At 39.6% G+C, this 19,845-nt stretch overlaps 2 protein-coding genes across 8 annotated transcripts; one reads left to right on the top strand and one right to left on the bottom strand.

Annotated features, from left to right (window-relative positions):
* Positions 1-718: 718 nt before the first annotated feature.
* Positions 719-7,402, bottom strand: PrBP (Prenyl-binding protein). The gene is made up of 5 exons (XM_086993175.1): positions 6,309-7,402; positions 5,311-5,373; positions 4,265-4,388; positions 3,752-3,885; positions 719-3,377 (listed from the first exon to the last, which is right to left on the bottom strand). The coding sequence occupies exons 1-5, from the start codon at positions 6,452-6,454 to the stop codon at positions 3,296-3,298; spliced, it is 549 nt and encodes a 182-aa protein (XP_086849301.1). The 5' UTR covers positions 6,455-7,402; the 3' UTR covers positions 719-3,295.
* Positions 7,403-7,935: 533 nt separating this feature from the next.
* On the top strand, positions 7,936-16,995 carry Pex5 (peroxisomal biogenesis factor 5). Of its 7 annotated transcripts, none has more exons than XM_022811774.2 (8): positions 7,936-8,107; positions 9,893-10,004; positions 10,638-10,866; positions 12,099-12,505; positions 13,900-14,460; positions 14,862-15,109; positions 15,263-15,440; positions 15,622-16,995. In XM_022811774.2, exons 3-8 carry the CDS (start codon positions 10,647-10,649, stop codon positions 15,808-15,810), a joined length of 1,803 nt encoding a protein of 600 aa, XP_022667509.1. In that variant the 5' UTR covers positions 7,936-8,107; positions 9,893-10,004; positions 10,638-10,646; the 3' UTR covers positions 15,811-16,995. The 7 variants fall into 7 exon arrangements, with proteins under 7 accessions (XP_022667509.1, XP_022667508.1, XP_022667507.1 ...); XM_022811773.2 differs by having other exon boundaries at positions 9,890-10,004; XM_022811772.2 differs by having other exon boundaries at positions 9,826-10,004.
* Positions 16,996-19,845: the final 2,850 nt, after the last annotated feature.

The raw sequence follows: 19,845 nt of genomic DNA, 5'->3' as shown, positions 1-19,845 counted from the left end.
ACGGGCGCTCACTCTGGAGCTTGGTACGAAATCGTTAATATCGACATACACATTAAAAAAAAGCCTTGAAATTAACAAGTTTGTGCAGCTTGGATTATTTATCGAATTTTTTTGCACTCCTATTAATTTATACTATACCACTCTGTCTAGTCTCATTACTGTAGCCCGAGTTATCGTTGAAGAACAAACTTTAAGTAAACGTCGCTGTACCCGTGATAGCTTAGCGGGTGACGTATTTACCTACTCATCTTAGAGACACGTTGTGGTCTAGGTTCGAATCCATAGGGCATAGACAAACACGCTTTGTCTCGTGCTGGAAACCAGCAGTATGATGAAATACCTAATGCCGATACCAGAAGTAAAATTCGAAATATGGAGGTAAACGACACTAAATTCAGTATGCTATCGACAGGAATAAATTTACCGTCCTCCCTACTTGAATTAGAAACGAGAGAAGCCTAAAATCAAATTTCACCGTATGTTAGAAACCAACGCACGATTGAAACTCTAGAGAAGTTTCTGCATTTTACCGTGAACTCAGGCGTCTGCAATTTCTTCGCTATAATTCTTCTAACTAACCCAAATGTGATCAATGTGAGCCCCAGCTGTATTGCAAACAACAATTTATTCTTTTGACATTAGAACAATATTCTAAGCACAGCTTCTTTATCATTGTTTAGAAAGCAAAATATTTCTATAAAGTAGAGCATCCGATAAATTCTCTTATTATGACTCGACGATCACTTACTTTATTCATATTTTCCTCTCTATCAATACCATTATTAACACTGTGTTTGCTGTTATGAGTATTATAACACGAAGCTCTGGTTGTGCACATCGGCTAAAGCGGACAGGTGATTTATGAAATGAGTCTAAAGTGAGTATTGTTATCGTGCTATGCTAGGCTTCTTTTTGCAATATTTATTGTGTGTTCCCTTTGAATAGGTTCGGAGTGATGCTCAGGTCGTAAGCGGTGACGGGAAGTACAGTTAGACATTGTCTTAATTACCTCTTGATGCACTTTTCTCTAATGAGCGTCATGCGAACATACCCTTTACTAGGACAAATGTTGTTTTCCATAATAATGTAAAACTCTTCGCCAAAGCACCACCCCTACGTTGCTTAGTACAATCACAACTAACTGTACTTTAAACGGATATTTTCATGCTTTTGCCAAATGCGTTCTCCATCACGGGTAAATCTTGTACGGCTCACGCGTTCAACTTATTAGGATCAGCGCAGTAATACCGATTGAGTGGGCGGGTTTATTATTCTATAATCTTCCTAGAAAATGAATATATGATTTATTTCCAACGAAGCGCGTCGCTGTCTCATGCGACATAACATTTTGGAGCACTCCTTAATGAGAAAGACGCGTACTTTTGCTATCAATATTATACATAGACATCCGTTACAATTTCTCGCTCGCTTCAGTCTACCACTTTCGTTTACTCAGTAATTCAAAATCAACATCAGTAATCTATAGATCGTCCCAAAAACAGCAACTATTTTCAATTTGAATCTTCTTGATTGTGCATTGCTGGACTGGATACGGAAGTACTGCAGATAACCGCAGAGTCATGTGTGCCAATACGATACACAATGATCAGCACCGTAGACGGATGAGAACTCTGACCATTATATATAAATATATAGTAAAACACATAAAAAATAACAGATTTTAATAGCCGCAAACAATACGGGTACGCATTATTAATGGTAGGTCTCAGAAGAAGCCGATTTTACAATTAGAATTTGACAAAATTCGAAATCAAGGAAACAAGATGTTTTTCTTTCTAATATACTTACGAAATATAATGAATAGTTCTGCACTACTTTGCTAAATTCTGCGATAATCTGCCGTTATACAGAACCCATACAGCGGGCGATGCCTTAGAACATCTTTAGGTCATGTGATACGAACATAAATAATTTACTCTCAAATTAGACTAATAAGGCCCCACGATATACAGTATTTTGACTTTATAAATTTATATAAATTAACTTCTCGTTTGAAGTTTTAAATACTAGCAAATATTACAAAACTTGTAAATCTGCTTCGTACAAAACGATAGCATACTTATTACAGTGCCTTTTTCAGTACGAGTGTGCGGCATTGAACAGTGCTTCTATCATCCGCCCACTTCAAATTCCCTTGCTTCAATTGCAAACTGATACTGCCATGGCATCTAGTTCTGGTAAACTGACAGTTAGCCGAATATTGACGCAAGTTAAACAAAAGCACAACGTTTTTCTAGTAGCACTAATTCAGGTGGTAACTTGGCCTAGACTGACCGTCCTGTCAGGCGATACAACATGTTTTGGCCTAGGTTAATTCTACGTCTCGTCTAATGTCATTACATGATCAATACGTCTGGACTCGACAGCAAAATATCTAGAAAGTATACTCTTTTTAGGCAAAACTTTTATTATATCTACCTAGTACTAACAATTAATTTGCTCTGAGATTCTTTAGCTGGTAAGCCCAGAGACCATAATTATATTGTGTGTTTCAAGGCCTATACAAAACAATACTATAACCAATAATTATATTATAGATATATCCAACTTCATATCCATATTATTCATATGAATGGTCAAATCTAACGATCCAAGTCTTTCTGCTTGTTTGTTTTCGTTCCCGTAAGGCGTTGTCAATCATTCTATATCGTACCATAATTGTTTTAAATAATATCATGGGCTAAGGGTCTCATGAACCTTACGGAATCTTCGACTTCTCTTGAAGCGGGAAATTGTTCAATAAAATGGAACGACAGGTTACACTAATATCACGCAATTATAAAACGGTATCTATACAGAAACCTTATTTGTAGATCACTCACTGCGTTGTACGACGTTTTTACCCAAACAGGTAAGATAACGTTTGCTCCGCTCGTTCCTTTTTATATTATTATTGTTACTATAAACAATTTTATTGTTTCAACGATTGCTATTGGTACTGTTGAATAGTTGTTGGCTTGCACAGTTCTTGCACAGGATCCTGCGCGGTCGACTTATATGTGAACAGCTGGTACCCAGTGTTTAGGCCTATGTTGTTCTACATAACCGATATTTGTCTGAGACGTAAATGAATTGATTAAGAAATACGGTTGATTTATATGGGCAATTGGCTATGGTGAGACGATGATTTCGCATATGGCTGACACGGTCTGGTGCTTCGACCTGCGCCCTGTCGGCTTAACTGCTTCGTCCCGACTATTGTTTGTTGCTTGGGTGAATCACAGGACTGCCTGGAGGTCGACCACCAGCAACGTAAGTTGATTTAACTACTAATTCAAATGTAATAGAGTCGAACCGCTGATTTTGAGAGTAGGTTTTCGCCGTCATAAAATTCGGTCTCGATGACCAGGTTGCCGCTGTGGATGTGAAGTAAAAGGAAACAGAAAGACAAGCAACAATAAGATCAAAACTGTGGATTCAATCAGTTCATAAATACTGATTTAACGTGTGCACAGATTGAGAAATACACCAGTTAACCCACTACAAGTTTCTAACCCACTACAAGTTTCTAACTTGTAGTGGGTTAACTGATGTATTTCTTAACCGGTAACTGGTGTACACTTGCCATTATTAACGTTTTCACAATTTCATTTGGCAATTTTACGTCAGTAGGATTGCATTATACCCAACAAACTAGAAAATAATATAACAATGTTGCAAACTTGGATTGTTAAAATAAAATCTATGTGGAGTCTGGAAAACCAATCACGACGTAAAAACGACAACTCACTTAAGAACATTTGCTGGCATCATTTGACTCTCTGGTGCAGCCTCGATTATCGATTGCCACGTATTCGTAGACATCGGAATGACGAAGCCGAATTCGAAAAACCACTCTTCCAAAACGCGACCCTTAAACATTACCTGTAAATTATAACCATGCGTTGAATTACCTTCACAGGCAACTATTTTATTACCACTAATATTTGTAACTGATTTCAGTAATGCTATTCAAAGAGGCATATTATTTTTTTCTAGGGCGCGCTTAATCAATTAATACTCATTCTAAATACCAAATCGAGTAGGTACAAATACATTGATCAACGAACTTCCTTCACATCTGCATTGATTGATTAGTTGAATTGCGCAATCTAATGTGCTTTAAACTTATTTTAAAATGGATAGTTGGCAACGTCTGTGACTGGTTCGTCAATCTACTGTTGCTTCTTAAAATCTATACAGGCGTATTATATATACTCGCGTTAAAATAAATGCTGCGCGATCAATTTATGACCAGTCTGACCTTCTGTTCAAGGCGGAACTTGTCCAATTGTTGTGATGATGAGAAATTGATCTCCCGGGAGACGGCGCGGCACTTCAGTATTTTCTTTGGAACGCGCGCCTCGTGCTCGACATCGGATTTTGAGCTACAGGAGAAAGGGTGAGATTGGATATTATCGCCGTCCTTATCAGGCACTCGGATTTGATAAACGACAAAAACATATGTATACTAAATAAAAAGCCATACAAAGATGCATACATATATGTACTTTTTTCTACAAAAATAACTGTTGTAGATTACTGTTATACTGCGATTCATGTCATGGCTAGTGTCCGTGGCTCACAGCTGCGCACATCAATTGAAAAAGGAATAAAGTAAACCTGTGCATAACTAAGCTCATTAATTTATATAGAGAATAATTTATATAGAAATTATATATATTAGAAGGCATGCATTGATCTTTATAGAGCCTAAACATTAGCAATGTTCAGTTTCTGCTATGGAAAAGCTTGAGGAGCATCCTGTTCAGTCCAGATAATCTCTTATGTTCGCATAAACTATACTTGACTTGAAGATGAAGGCTTCTGCGTATCAACTATAGATTCCCTAGGATGACAGAAATTAAACTACAGCCAAACGATCACCTACGCAAAAATTACCGTCCGAATAGCGCATAGTACAAGAAGATTTCTTTGAATAATTCTTCTGAATCTACATATTTCTAGCAAAGCGTGTTTATACGACGTTTTACGAACTCCGATATGGCTGTTGAAAGCGGGCTTGACCTGCTTTGTTTATAAACCACTATGCAAAGATTATAGGTCAAAGTACAAATTCCCCCCAAAAGGACGCCATCACTACGTCGGGGCAACTCGTCGTTTGCCTATTACTGAGAAAAGCCGCAAAGAGTCACTTTATTGAAACGCTCCCGCGTTGACAAGGCTTAATGTTTATAGATTTATGCTTGTAAGTATAACTAATGAAATCAACGGAACAGGCAACCAAATATTGATATTGGAGGTTGACGCAAACCCTTGATGCCGATGTTAAAATTTTTGAGTACTTACAGGTCTTCAACGCCCTGCCAAAGGATTTTTCCTGTGTCAGCATCTCGAAGGTTCATCCAATTACTGTAAGGAAATGGAAAAAAGATGAACAGAATTGTACATTTAGTACCATATCATATATCAAATAATAAAAATACAAGCAGTGTTTGCTTTACGCTTTTACTATCAGGATAACAATGATCTTTCCAGTTTCGAAAAGGAAGAGAAGATACTGGCTCCAGATAGTCACGCGCGCCAATACTTTAGTATACACTTTAAAGATGAAAACAGAACTAGATGAATGTGAAATTAAAAAATCTTGAAGGACAACCTCAACAATGGCAAAATGTAGTAAATGAAGGAGTCTATATATATGGAAGCTATTTGTAGTATGCGAAAAAATATTCTTGTTTGAAAGACTATACAGTTTACTATTAGTTATTGGATAAGTATGAGTCATTATATATTCTGAAGTGAGGTGTTAACTGTTAATAATAATAAACAAAGCTGTTGTACTGTTAATACCAACTAATATATTGATGCATGGTAGAACCTTGTTGTCGCAATGGACAAAGAGGGCTAGCAGTAAATAAATTCACAATAAGAAAAATCGAAAAGATCCATGCTACTGTAATAAAAAATTGCGTAAACTTTATACTTGTAAGACGAGCATTATCCATAAACAAATTGGCCTTTAACAAACAACTCAAACAGCGAAATCGAAAAGATCAATATCGGACCACCATAAAATATTGAAGTAAAATGCTCAAGTCTATTTAACGACTCTAGAAGATTAAGTGTTTCTCATATCAGTATAACAATTACAATTAACAACTCCATACATTTCAGTTGATTATCCTAGTAGACGGTACCATGTTTCCCTCACAGTTTGTCGGTGAGATTATCCAGTTGAAGCGAAAGCGGTTACAGCGAACATAAAGTCCTATCTGGTCAATAATTTGCCTATGTGAATATATGATCTCTGAACGTACTAGGGTAGTCTGCAAATATATACTAACACTCGAAATCCGGATCCGGGTAGAACCGGGGCTGTCTGTGGACACGTCTGTGACGACTGATCGTCCGCCATCGAGTCGCACTCCGACATCGTTAACGATGAAGGCTGGTCCACGCAGGTATCGCTGGCCATCATTTCTGACGCCATGATTATCTACTTGTCTTCCTAGTGTGCTACTCTGTATAGTAAACGCTCGGTAACGATTTCTCTTGTTAATTAGTTGAGTATCTCTGCGTTTCTACTGCACGGTACCGTCGCCACTGGTAGCCGTTGTAGATCGGAGCAACGTCTTCTACCACTTGTGGATGTTACACTATGCTTACACAATCTACATCCGCGACACTTTTATCCAATGGGGTTAGCAGGCGATGGGTCTTTCGTTGAAGATATGCAACAATGTCAGCTCCAAGCAGCAGCTCCAAATAGAAACAGTTGAAAATTCGATCCGGGATCGAACATCGGGTTTTAAAGTTATTTCAATACTTCACTTTTTCGCCAATAGTGGTATATCTACTTTCAACTCTAAAGTGTAAATTTGTCCACCGTAATGCTTCGTACGATATCCTGTGGTGCGCGGCAGTTTCAGTTTGAGCCCGCAGCGACCGCAAAATCCAGAAGCCTATTCTATTCTATTGGATACCTAGTCGAACTCTATGCGGTTCTTGTGAGCAGCAGATAACTTGATCTTGATAATACAGGTACCCCCTATTGCACAACGCGTGAAACCTCCCAACTACGGCAAATAATTTAACAATCCGTCAGCCAGCACCTCTATCTCTCATAATCACAAAAGCACAAAACCCTCCGCGACCCAACAAACTGTCGAATGTGGACTACAATGTTCGCTCACTTTACAATGCAGCTCAGCATCAAAAATATAACGTCTATTGGAGAACCAATAACAAACGGCACTACAGCTATGAGGCGAGCCACCTTCAGCTGTAAACGGAGCAGGGATGAGGTTCCTTCAATACGTAGAAATGCAAGCCACCATGGGCAGCTATAGCTATGGCTCGCCCTAAACTTACTGCCCGATAGACTAGCACTAAGGGTTGCTCATCAACGACCGGTATCGTTCTTCTCTTTCTCTATTTATTGTACTCACAAACACGTTAAATCTCCTTCTCGCCCCTGGCGCTCTCTATTTTGGCTTGTTGCCATGGTGGCAGCACAGGTAAGCAGCGTGGAAAGCGTCGCATGTTCGGCGAACTAACGAGAGCGGTGTTCGGTTGCCGCGAAGACATTCGCGCCAGTGCTGATGAACCGAGCTAGCACAGATAAAAACTAATCTATCACATGAATAAATATAGGATTCGAGATTAGTTGCTGTGATGTAATATCATGACGACCTGCTGCTCCGCATCACCGATGGCTTAACACACCGTGAAGGCAACCTATGGAGGCGTGGACTGCACGCATTTGATATTTAAGTTGGTTAACTGACGCATAACAAATTGTTAGTTAAAATTACCCAATAGAAAGCGGACGCATAATAGCATTGTTGCTGCTGCTGCTTTGACGAGATCTCGACATAAATGCGTTCAATCAAGTATCCCTCGTCTGTCGTCCAACATACGACTGAGCCCGCGCAGCTGGCTTCGCTGGCAACCCATTTATCTGGCGCTCCTAAGTCACGAGCAATCATGAGCGAGGGAAATCGGCCTGTGGAGACGAAACGAGAAAGATGAATGGATTATGTTATCGTCATTAAAGAAAAAGGGAAAGATATTTGCAAAAGAAAGGTTAAAAATGGTTTGATTCAATTGGGCATTTTGCAGATAGCAGCGCCAGCAGTGATTCGTAAGTTTTTAGAAAACCTCACCTTGAAATGCATGCGCCAACCTGCCATGCTGTTCAAATGTAATTAGTTCGATTGTTTGTGAGGGAATAGCTCTGCTGTAGAACAGTTTGTGTTGTTATGAACCTGTGTGCGCCTCGTACAAGAGCAATAGTGATGGCCAGTAGGAGTAAGTGGCGCAGTCTCAATTGTGATTGATTTTGTGGCTCGTGCTCGGCGAGGGGAAGCCGCGTCTGCCTTCACAGGGTGGACTTCCAATAGCATTCCCAACAAATAGACATATATACGAGCGGTCAAAAACACCGGCATCGAATATCTAGTTAATAGCTGATTCGTGTGTATAAGTGTGAGAACATAGTTCGATTTTGGTACGACGGTGGAAACGGGAGTACAAGCAAGCTATGTGATACGTCGATGATAAGCAACATATAAAATAAATATGATAAAGGAATCTAGGCAACCTGTTGATAAGAAAAGTTTCCTACTTTAAAGTGTTTTGTGATGCACTTGAGCCGTCTGCGAAACAGAAATTGTACAATTAAAGGATTTGATGATGAATAAACAAATAGCAGAAATAGTTCCGTAATAAATACACGTTCCTCAGCTAGTCCCGTAGTGGATGATCCGTTTCAATTACCGTAGTATATTTTTACTAGATACGTATCATAGTGCTACGACAACATCCTACTGGCATAGCTGCAACGTCGTGTATGCACACAGTAGTTCGCTGAGTAACTCTGTCTGAACAGGAAATTACCTCTATACGAACGTTGACTTTGAGTAACGTTGTCACATGCGTACAAGTGTCTTAGAGACCTATCTCTAGACATTCTTTAGTCGGACGTTCGCTTTCGCCTTGCCGCTACTTAAACATGAATAGAACTGCCGAGAAATGTTATAAAGGTGCTTTAGTTCACCGTACACTACTGCTGGACGAAACATGCTGTCTATTGTTACAATACAATAACACAGAGGTATTTAATAAGTGGGAGGGAATAAACTTAAATGCAGCCTAAATAACTCAATTGGTCTGTTAACGAAGCCAAATAGTATTCAGAGAGAAGGTCCATGTCAGTACCTAAAGATGTAAAGCTTAATGAGTAGACCTGAAATAAATAAAAGCTTAGCTTTGTCATAGTTTTAAAAGTCGGCTTCAATGGCAGCAACGGGTAAAGTTTTGAAACGAAAAGTACCGTAATTAACTACGTTTTAACATTTTTTTTTTAAGAAACAAAACACCTTTCAGTAGTTAGACAAAGCAATTTTTACGTAGAATTCAAATACGTAGAAGGCCAAATTAAAATTTTTCTTCCATTGTTTTATTTATTTATCTAAAGATTTCGACTGACGAACATTGCCTGTGCGGCCCCTTCAATGCAGTTCAACTTATCTGCTCTCACATGACGTGTACCTCAGATTGTATACGGAGTTGTAACTTACCTAATTAAGTATTTTAGATTTATTTGCTTTCCTTACTGTTTGATCTACACAGTCTATCAATGTTCGTGCACATACGACCCGTAATTGTGTGTGGATCAATTTTCTTTCAGAGAAAACGTGTATAACATTTTTCGATCATGCTGTCTTTTGTTTCATGAAGGTTACTGCGACCAATGACAGGTATTAGCAGCATGGCTTCATTCAGGAAAATTATACCCGTTCAGTTTTATTCGGGTACGCCACTAAAGTATGTTTTTGATTATTTGTCATACGAGTTTAGTCGGAATAGATTCATTAATCAATTTTCTCTGGGCTGCTACTTGTTACGTCACCGCATAACCAAGAAGGAGCCGTCGAGCGCTGCGTGGGTCAGTGTATCGTCTCTCTGCAATCGCACTCGCTCTTAGGATCGCTGCCTTTATGGAATAGGCTCGGACGGAACAAAGTTAAGCTTGCCAAGTGAGGAACATGCTCGAAAATAATAACAGTAGATATGTGTACCGTTTGCCCCATAGATGACATGTTCGCGACCTCTTTAGTAATTAAATTATTGTTGTTATGAGCATATAAATCACCACTTATCTAAGTGTAGCCGAATTATTAATGCTGTCAAATTTCTTCGATTAGCGAACTTAAGTGTTACATTAGCAACCACTTTAAAGAAAGTTTACGACAACGATAAGATTAAGGTATCAACCATAAACTGAGTCGTCCAACTGCAAATTACGCAAACCCTGTGAACTCGATGGGATGGCACTGTGTTTATTATATTAAGTAAAAATAATGTATAATTATTTAATGATTAAGACTCCTGAATATCTGCCAACAAGATCTATTCCATTTCATTGAAGATGCGTGTTTAGCTAAGGATTGCTACGATAGGAGCCATAGCAACGATAATGTATGTTACAATGGATAGTCAATTTTTTTTTCAATTTAAGTATATACTTAAAGTATATATGTGTCAAAATCTCTAGATAGCAGTGCCGTCAGTAGGTAAATATCAAATCGGTATTTATTATTATGGCTTTTAAATATAATTATTTTAGAGTATCTTGAAGATAAAGGTTTTTTGCTGTTTGTATTTGCTAGTTTTTTAAAATGTCGACGCGTGAACTGATCAGTGCTCAATGCGGCACTCAGAATCCACTCGGGGAGCTTTCGCAACAATTGCGCCGTCGCGAACGTCTTCAGCAGTACACTCAGCATGTTTCACCTATAGGTGCAGGGGCTGGAGCCGCTATCCCAGCTCCATCATCCTTTCACATGGGCGACCTCTTACAACAGGTCAATCAAACGGGAGCGACACAACTACAAGCTGGCAAGTCAAAATTTATCAGCATATTCGCTTTCCGAGTCGATGTGAACCAAAGTTTCTCACAGCGTAACTAGTTATTAATGTTTGTAATAATGCACGATCAAAGGTAAAAACGTCAGTGCATCGGGCTTAGTGATGAAGATTATTGTAATTTGATTATTATAACAAAGGTAAATCTTTTAGTTACATTGAGCTTTCCAGAGCAAAGCTATGAGCAGTACTTCTAATCTGAGCAACTGAAATGAAAGCATTTTTCAATATAACTCAGGAACTCTTCTGGTTATATTTCTGCGTTAAGCGTTAGCAGTCCGTTGTACTATCAGTACTTTGTATAACCATTCGTAAGTTCGTTATCTATTACTTTTTTAAGCGAATTAAACTGTACGTTCGGTCGCGAGTAATTGCATAGGCTTGAATCCGTAGAATACCAGGATTTCGAATTTCTTTTTCCACACTGTAACTACCCATCTAGGACGTAATCTCAGCGCTTGTACATCTTCTTATAGGTGGATCGCTAAATTAAGTGCTGTCGATTTACACGCCGCTCATTCAGAAGTCTTGAAGAAAAAAAGAATTACGTTTGTCGCTAATATCTTGTAATAACCAACTTATTAACATGTGTCACCTATGACTTTTGGGTAGTCTATTATCAAGGAATCTAGACGAAATAACCTATATACCTTGTCAAATAGCAACGGAACGTGATCGACAAGTTTTCGCTTTTCGTTACTTTTTAAAATTCCGTCTCGCTTAGAACATTTTTTAGAGGATGTGGTTTCAGTAAAATTCATTGATACGCAGTCTTTGCCTATTCCTTTTACAACCCGCGACGCTCATATTTTTTTATTGCGTTTGTAAGCTGTGGAACTTTAGAGTAGTGGCTTCTTTCCAGATGCTTTTAGACACCAGAGCGTCTCTGCCGAAAACACTGGTATCGAAATTGCATCATGCGCTCTTTTAAGCCAACGGTGTTTAACTGTTACACAAAGATCAGCAAACTTCAGTAATAGACTAATGTCAGAAGAATGCTTGCAGGTTTTCACCTGTTTCAATTTCGAAATATAAGGCCTCGCACTATTTTCACACGTTTTGGAAGTTACGACCGACTTAAGCGTATCTCTGCTGCAGACAACCAGTCCCCCGAGCCAATCCCGGACAAGTTGTTCTTTCTAGTGCTTAGCTATAACGACACTAATTGGTAATTTGCTTTTCCCTTTGCATCTTGTGCTAAGCAGCGACGTCGAGGGGTCAGCAATGGGTTCGTGAATTCGGCACAGTGGACCCTTCTTCGCAAGCTAGATCTTGGGCGACCGAATTTATGATATCAGAACCGCGTACAGCCTCTTCCTCTGCAGCCGCTGCTAGTCTCCGTGTGGCCAGCGTTCTTCGAGATCCACACATGACACCCCAACTGTACGGTCCAGAGAGGCCGATCCTAATGCCGATAAAGCAACTGATGCCAGCTGCATTACGCCCTGAAGAAACGGGCGCTGGTGGAAAGTGGGCTGAAGACATTTTAGCGGAAAGTGAACAGAAAAATGCTGACGAATTATTAAAGCTGCAAAAAGTTGCAAGAGACTTCGTCCGGACAGAAAATGATCCGAGTGTAGAAAAGACAGAATTCTATAAATTCGTCCAACAGGTCAGTGATGCAGGTGTATATTGATGCTGTTGTCTCGGGCCAAATAAATGTAGTCTTATTTAAGCTATAATATGGATTAGGGTTAACGGGAAAACTTTTATGCGCTCAAATATATATATATATATACATGTATGGTAGAGCAAACATTTGACAGCGGCTTGAAAGTCATTTTACATTTCTGCAATATATTTAATTGGAACGTGAATAATTTTGGTTCGTTTTTGTTGCTTCCGTTCCTTTTCATTCCTCCACTGTTTGCTTAGCTCTGTGCGTCGGTCGGAAATAATTTTTTTTCGCAAGTCCGTTGTAATTTGATTGTGCAGTGAACGCCGTTTTATGTTTCGCTCAAGCTTTAAATATCAAGGCTGGAGGTGAAAATAACGACACTTTAACTTTATCTGAAGCTATTGTTTTGGGTGTGCCCTAATGGACCGAATGAAATGCCAAAAGAAACATAGCTTCGTATTAATTTCAAGTATTTTACTCCGTACCAAGTAACCAGCATTCACAATGGCAGGCTTCTACACAGATTGGCCTCGGCGAGGGAAGCGCTGTCTCTCCGTCGACATAAAACAGAGAAAGAACTCCAGAGGATAACTCTCCAGATCAGTAACTCCAGAAGATACACCTAAGCCCAGACTAAGAGATCCTAAAAAGACGATGATTTGCATTTAGCAGGGCTAGAAAGATCCTATATATTGAAAGATGCTTGAGAAGTATCAAACGGTCACCAAAGATCGGTATATGGCCTAATTGCGTTTAGTAAATGACGCTTTCTAACAGGAAAAAAACAGCCTAATAGACAAAACCTTGTCATCCTTCTTTAAGATACTACCAGGCTGCACATTGCAAAAAATGTGAGTGCTTGAGAGGCAGTTCTTTTGCAGTCACCATTCTCCGAACCTCGCTCCAGCGACTTACCATTTCTTCCAGTCGCTGATAATTGAATACGTAATCGTAGTTTTGACCATGAAGGAGGTTTCAAAATTTGTCTGGATCAGTTCTACAACACTGGGATTGAAAATTTCTACCAAGCAAAACAAACAAATCCATTGACAGATAAAACAAGGTCATGGAGAACCGCGAGGCATAATGAATTTATTCGTTATTTCCATCTAGAGAAAACCTTGCGTCTTTGTTAAGTGAAAACCGAAATTACTTATGTTCCAACCTAATACATACGTGCGAGGCATATACATATATATACATTGTCAAGATATTTTCATCCCTCACATGTGTACCTCATATTTTGCAATGCATTGTAATCGTGGCCGCATGGATGATTTGCTAATACACTCCAGCAATGTGAGGAGTATAAATAGTTTGAATATATCTGCGAACTAATTTAACAGGTGACTTTCATTATGTATAACGGATATATGGACGCATTCTAGGTCGGGGGTGAATCTAGTGCCGCAACTGCGGAACGATGGGCAAAAGAACTGGACCAGGAAGAGAGGTCAATGGAAAAAACTGCTGCTCGCGATGACTTCAAAATGTGGAAAGATTTAGCTGAGATTTGGGGCAACGCTTCATTTAACACAATGGGCTCCAATGGGGCGCAAGGAAACGAATCACTGCCTGAGTCGTATAGGAATTACCGTTTTAACGAACAAAATTTTCTGGAAGATGCAGTGCAGAATCCGTTCGAAGAAGGTTTACAAAAACTTCGTGAAGGCGATCTACCTTCGGCCGTACTTCTTTTCGAAGCTGCGGTCCGCAAGGACAGTGCACATGCTGAAGCTTGGCAGCTGCTGGGGACAACTCAGGCGCAAAATGAACAAGATATTCAGGCAATCGCAGCACTACGTCAGTGTCTTCATTTACAACCGCAAAATGCTGCGGCCATGTTGGCGTTAGCGGTCAGTTATACGAATGAAGGTCTACAAAGGCAAGCATGTGAAGTACTCACTGAGTGGCTGCGCGCAAGCCCAAAATATGGACACCTTGTACAGGTAATTACAAGAAAATGTCAGATAAAAAAAAGCCATTCTAGGTACACCGTCATTTCATCCAAGTTCAAAAATATTTAGTGACTGGTTGGAGACGATCAGCTAGACAAAATTTTCAAACTATTCGGAAATTTTTAAGCTGATTTTCAAAAGACTATCTGTAAATATGCCATACGCGAATTGGGATATTTAGCTAAAGACCACGACAAAACGGGGCTAATGAGGTTGGCGATTTTTACGTATTCAGAGTGCACTGCAATGACATTATACCTGCATTACTTCATTAGCATTTTCTCTATTGACTTTTGCTCACAAACTAAATATACGAGCAAAAATATTCAGAATACGACAAATACGACATTGACTTAAATTTGAAAATAAGTTCGTTGATGCATTTGTTCCAGCCGGTATCTCAGCCGACAGGGCCTCAGACGTCAGAGCCGCATATAATGTCAGTGCTCGAAGATCGAGAACACAAGCGGGTCTTGGATATGTACATTAGCGCTGCACAAATTAACCCAGACTCTCCAGACCCCGATATACAGTCCTGTCTTGGTGTTCTATTAAGTCTTACTGGAGACTTTGATAAGGCTGTTGATTGTTTTCGAGCTGCTGTTGCAGTAAAGCCTGAGGACTCCTTACTGTGGAATCGGTAAGTAGAGAGCGATTACCTGGCTGAATAAGCGTTCTACTTGGTCCCACAGAGTTGAATGTTAAGGAAGGCTTCTATACCATATTGGAATAGGTGTGGTTTCTGGTTAATTGTACACTTCTGTTTAATCACACCGCTGTCTGATCATTGCAGGCTGGGAGCTACATTAGCAAATGGGGGTCGCTCTGAAGAAGCTGTTGAAGCATATCGGCAGTCACTGCAGCTGCACCCGGGATTTATCCGGGCGCGATTTAATCTCGGCATTTCATGTATCAACCTCGGTGCACACCAGGAAGCTGCAGAGCATTTTCTCACAGCGCTGAATCTGCAAGTATGTATTTATGATACCATTATTTGTCCTTTCGGTGCGACTTTATCTGTAAATTTTTCATTTGAGAATGGCGCGTAAGAAGTGAAGTTTGGGTTTGAAAATACGATGTACTTTAATCGTATGGAAACACTACACGACCTATTAGATGAAAACACTTATGAATCCATAATGACCTTCACAGGATAACGCCAAAGCCGAAGCAGCAAACGGAATCGTACGAAGCAGAGCTATGTCGGATAATATCTGGAACACTCTTCGAATGACGCTCACTCTTATGAACCGAACAGACCTGTACCCTGACGTTGATGCTAGAGACCTCAGCAAACTTAACCGGATTTTCATCAAACAAGACACACCCATCCTTTCCTGACCAAATGGATCCTATGAAATGGTGTAGATAAACCATACGGATTATTTTTATATTAACCGAAGGCTAGCGGTACTTAAAAACAGAGTTATTTCTACAGCCTATGTCTCATTGATTACTTTTGCCAGTTTATGGTGGAACCTGTTTGAGAGTACCCAAAAACAAGTATTTCTTTTATATTTGGCCACTATTCATAGACTTAATAAAGCTATCAGCTCTACGCTTGCAATCTAACTGACAAACGTGTACGTTTAGGACTAACACGAACAGAGATTCTAAAGAAGAGTAAGGAAACAAAAAGCCAGTTGCATAGATGGTTTTCTCAACTCGTTTTGCGTTGTATAAAACAGGGATATGTTTCATTTTACTATTCAGCTTCAGGTATGACAGAACGAGCAGCGAAAGTTAGGCTTAGGGTAACGTAAATGCGGGTGATTTAAGTTCCTCAGCTAATCTTATCGGCACTTAAATCAAACACATGTGTCAAAGTGTAATAATAGTTTCTGTGTAATTGAGAAATTGGAATAAATATTCGAAAACAACGGAACAATCTACTAGCCAGGGTGCGCACAGTTTTGTAAGTACATGCTACACACAAAAATCGTTTAGTCGGACTACAAAGTCTAGTACTGAACTGTAGCTACGCGTTTCACATCTGGTGCTAATGCCGCCGCTTCAAAGAGCTAATTCCTTTTAGCACAAAATACGCCGGTTTCGAACTACGACCATCTCACATTTTCCCAAACCTAATAACAATATACGGGTGCCAAAAGCTTCGTGTGCAAAAAAACCTCAATCTTGTGGTAGCCGTTAGTTGCTGTCCGAAAAAACTGAGTCGTAACTCGTTTAGGCATTTGCCTTGGCATACAGGAAAACGGGGAATGAAATGTGTCGAAGCAAAAGGAACGCTTAAACAAAAATCTATTCAGAATAACTCAGTTTTCTATTAGTGGTTAACCCTTACAGAGAATCTTACACTTTTAAGTAAGCTACCTGTACACTTAAATACGTGCTCTAGCCTAGCTCATTGTGGACATATAAAGCTACAATAGTTACAATTAAATATCACGTGTTGCGAGAAGCTGTAACAGAGAAGTTTCCATGACAATATGATTATTTTTCTACTGTAGCTGCAATATTCTATCTGTGTTACCATTAAAATATATGTACTATATTCTACAACATCTACATATGAGTTTTTACTTGTTACTCTTCTGTTAATAGCTAATTATAAACAATTCTGTATATGAACATCTAACAATCTGTAACACGACATGTATATATATAAAGGGCGAAACACGTGAACGATGATGTAATAAGCCTGCCTAATATGGGCTTCTAGCGAGATACCTTTCCACTCATTTTCGATGACCCCACACAGCTTTTCTCTCTTATCCCAAAAATGGCCCACAGACACACAGTACCGGGCTCGTGTAGGCCTCGGTGCAAACTGCTCAAAGCAAGAATTTTTTTCAACGCACTCAACACGAATATTCGGATAAACTTTTGCGAATAAAGAAGACGAATGGATTCGCGAACGAGCAAAATGTATCCGTGGAAACAGACGCGTTCTAATTATGCTAGGCCGGTCGGAAAGTAATTTCGTCAACCTTTGAACGTAGCTTCGCAACGTATTTATTTACACGTTTGCTTTGCAGCTTGGCACACCTGTTCTCTGAGATGTTCTTTACTTGCATTCTGATGGGTTATTTAATACTGGCATTTTCTTGTCCGTTCAACGTTTCCTCTAAAAGAGTGGAGCACTGCTCTGCCTAGATGTTTCTGTGACGCAGTGAGTTGACGAATGCCAAACACAATGCGTTAAGCTAGCTCAAAAAAAAAGACCGTATACAAGCTCAGAAGAGGTTGCGATGTACTACTATTCGAAGAAAGCCTTTGGTCACGATCCCGCCATAATTTTACGGCAGCAATAACGTTTTACTCGACTGAATTGTGTATCTCTCTGTTGATACTGGGAAGTCATTAGTACTCAAAGTGTTTCGGATCCAAGTATTCCATTAGATCTTTCCATAAAAGCTCTACTCAGCACGCTTTCATTTTAAGGGGTTCAATTTCACGCGGTTAAGGCCTATTGTTATAAACACTTCACGTATAAATACCGATGATTCAAGCTGCTGTGCTGACAAATCTAACAGTCTCTATAAATTACAGTGCGAGGGCGTTTGTTTGTAATGACATCAAAGTTAGGTGAACAAGGCAGATACAAACAGAGAGCTGATAACAGCTCATTTATCGTAACAGCATTTAAAAGCAATGAGATATACCAATATTCTCGAGTCTGTCCAATTTGCCTCACCTGTAACTACGAACCAGCGCTTTTACGAAGTTTTCATTGACATGAGGCAAGGCCTGAAGATCGGATTGGCTGGTTCGCCAGCTCGCTACCGGGAACCACCAAAACTGTAATGGCACTACGAGAGGTAGCCCTTGCCCATTTCTTCATATTCGTCCTCTTGCCCGTTACCTCCAAGAGTGGTTTAGCGCTAGGGCTGCTTTGCTTAGAGGAGGGCTCAAATCAGTGTCTGCCCCCGGTGTCGAGGCTTCTCTTGTATAAGTGTTAACTGTGCTGTTTTTTTTAACTTATTCAATATAATTTGATATTTGGTGTGTTATGTTTTGTGTGTCAATATACAAGGAGGCCCCGTAAGTTGACAGTCTGAACTAGTCTAGTTTAGTTCATTTTATAATTTATATGTTATGCTATAAAAGTGATTAATTTTTGCTTACGAGTGCTTCGCCAAGATTCGAACTGCGTGATCAATTGTTTCTAAATAGCTGATCAAGACATCACTGATAAATGCGTCTACCCATTGTAACTGTCATTCATTTGATATCGACTACAGGTCGGACCCTAACTCGTACACAAGTCGTTTTAAAATTTATCCGGTCTGAATTTGTGAGTAGCTTCATCAGTAGTATGTGTGACGTAATTAGAGGCTACAAATCCGCTAATTTCTGCATTCAAATTATAGGTCCGTGTGAAGTGTTTTTGGCCTTCTTCAAAAAAAATTTGAAGTCATATCAGCCTAATACATAATCTTCTGTTTCCGCTTATAAAAATCATTCTTGAATCCTTAAAAAACTACAAAGTAACGGGCATTGTTACAGACCTCGATTTTATCCGTTGTCAGTGTCAGTGGCAGTTTGCCCAGCGAAAATATACTTACAACACTGGATTTTCTTTCATATTTCAGAAATCAATTGAAAGTGTTGTTTTGTTTTAGAAAGCACAAGCCTCCTGCCAATGCCGAGCACAGCGGATGAACGCATGCTCGCTCATCCAAGGTGCCCGCGAAAATTGGTTTAGTGTTTTGTATATAGATACGCAAAAATTTCTGGAAGCCAGTTCGGCTTCAATGTATGCATGGAGGCACTGCAGCGTAGACAATAGCCTAATAAATAGTTTAATTTTCGATCACAGAAATGTCCCACGTCAAGTGTCGAATCAGCAATATACGAGTTCCTGCACACAGATAGCTTTGCGTTAACCGTTAGGGCTGGGAGAGTCATAAAGTTGTATAAGAAAATGGCGGAATTCACCTGAGATATGAGATCGTTAGAGGTCTAGTTTTAAAAGCAACAAGTGTCTCCTATATGAGGAAAAATTATACTATACACCAATAAAGCCAGAAGGACATACATGTTGACTGCCCATCGACAATGCTGACTACGGCTTGCCTGCTGGTAGTGAAATCCAAGAGACTTCAAAGCCGAAAGCTATGAGGCACTTTAAGCTGAGAATCAACCAACGATCAAAAAATTTATTTTAGCCTTTTTTACGCCGCTTCTAAGTGGCCGAAATAAAAGCTTTGAGTTTTTTGTTCAGAACCTCCATTTGGAATTACAACAGATAGCCCATCTGCAGCATGAAACGGACTGTGCCAACTTTCTAGCGCATGCCTCACTACCATTTCTAAGCTTTGCAACCAGGCGCACTACTACTAAATCCTTTAGGGGATTTCCCTTTTCATGACAACATGGATGTGGACTTCATCAGTTGCGATCTTTTACTGCTGG

Source organism: Varroa destructor, unplaced genomic scaffold (assembly GCF_002443255.2).
Source record: "Varroa destructor unplaced genomic scaffold, Vdes_3.0 BEIS01000006.1, whole genome shotgun sequence".
NCBI classification, from domain to species: Eukaryota; Metazoa; Arthropoda; class Arachnida; order Mesostigmata; family Varroidae; genus Varroa; species Varroa destructor.
Note: the sequence above shows the minus strand (reverse complement) of the source record. Positions and strands in the feature narration are given on the sequence as shown.

Coding starts and splice junctions, on each gene's coding strand:
- PrBP (XM_086993175.1), bottom strand. CDS start 6,454: ATGGCGTCAGAAATGATGGCCAGCGATACCTGCGTGGACCAGCCTTCA. Junction 5,374..6,308: donor CCCGGATCCGGATTTCGAGT/GTTAGTATATAT, acceptor ATTTCCTTACAG/TAATTGGATGAACCTTCGAG. Junction 3,378..3,751: donor ATGCCAGCAAATGTTCTTAA/GTGAGTTGTCGT, acceptor TCACATCCACAG/CGGCAACCTGGTCATCGAGA.
- Pex5 (XM_022811774.2), top strand. CDS start 10,647: ATGTCGACGCGTGAACTGATCAGTGCTCAATGCGGCACTCAGAATCCA. Junction 14,461..14,861: donor AATATGGACACCTTGTACAG/GTAATTACAAGA, acceptor CATTTGTTCCAG/CCGGTATCTCAGCCGACAGG. Junction 15,110..15,262: donor GACTCCTTACTGTGGAATCG/GTAAGTAGAGAG, acceptor TGATCATTGCAG/GCTGGGAGCTACATTAGCAA.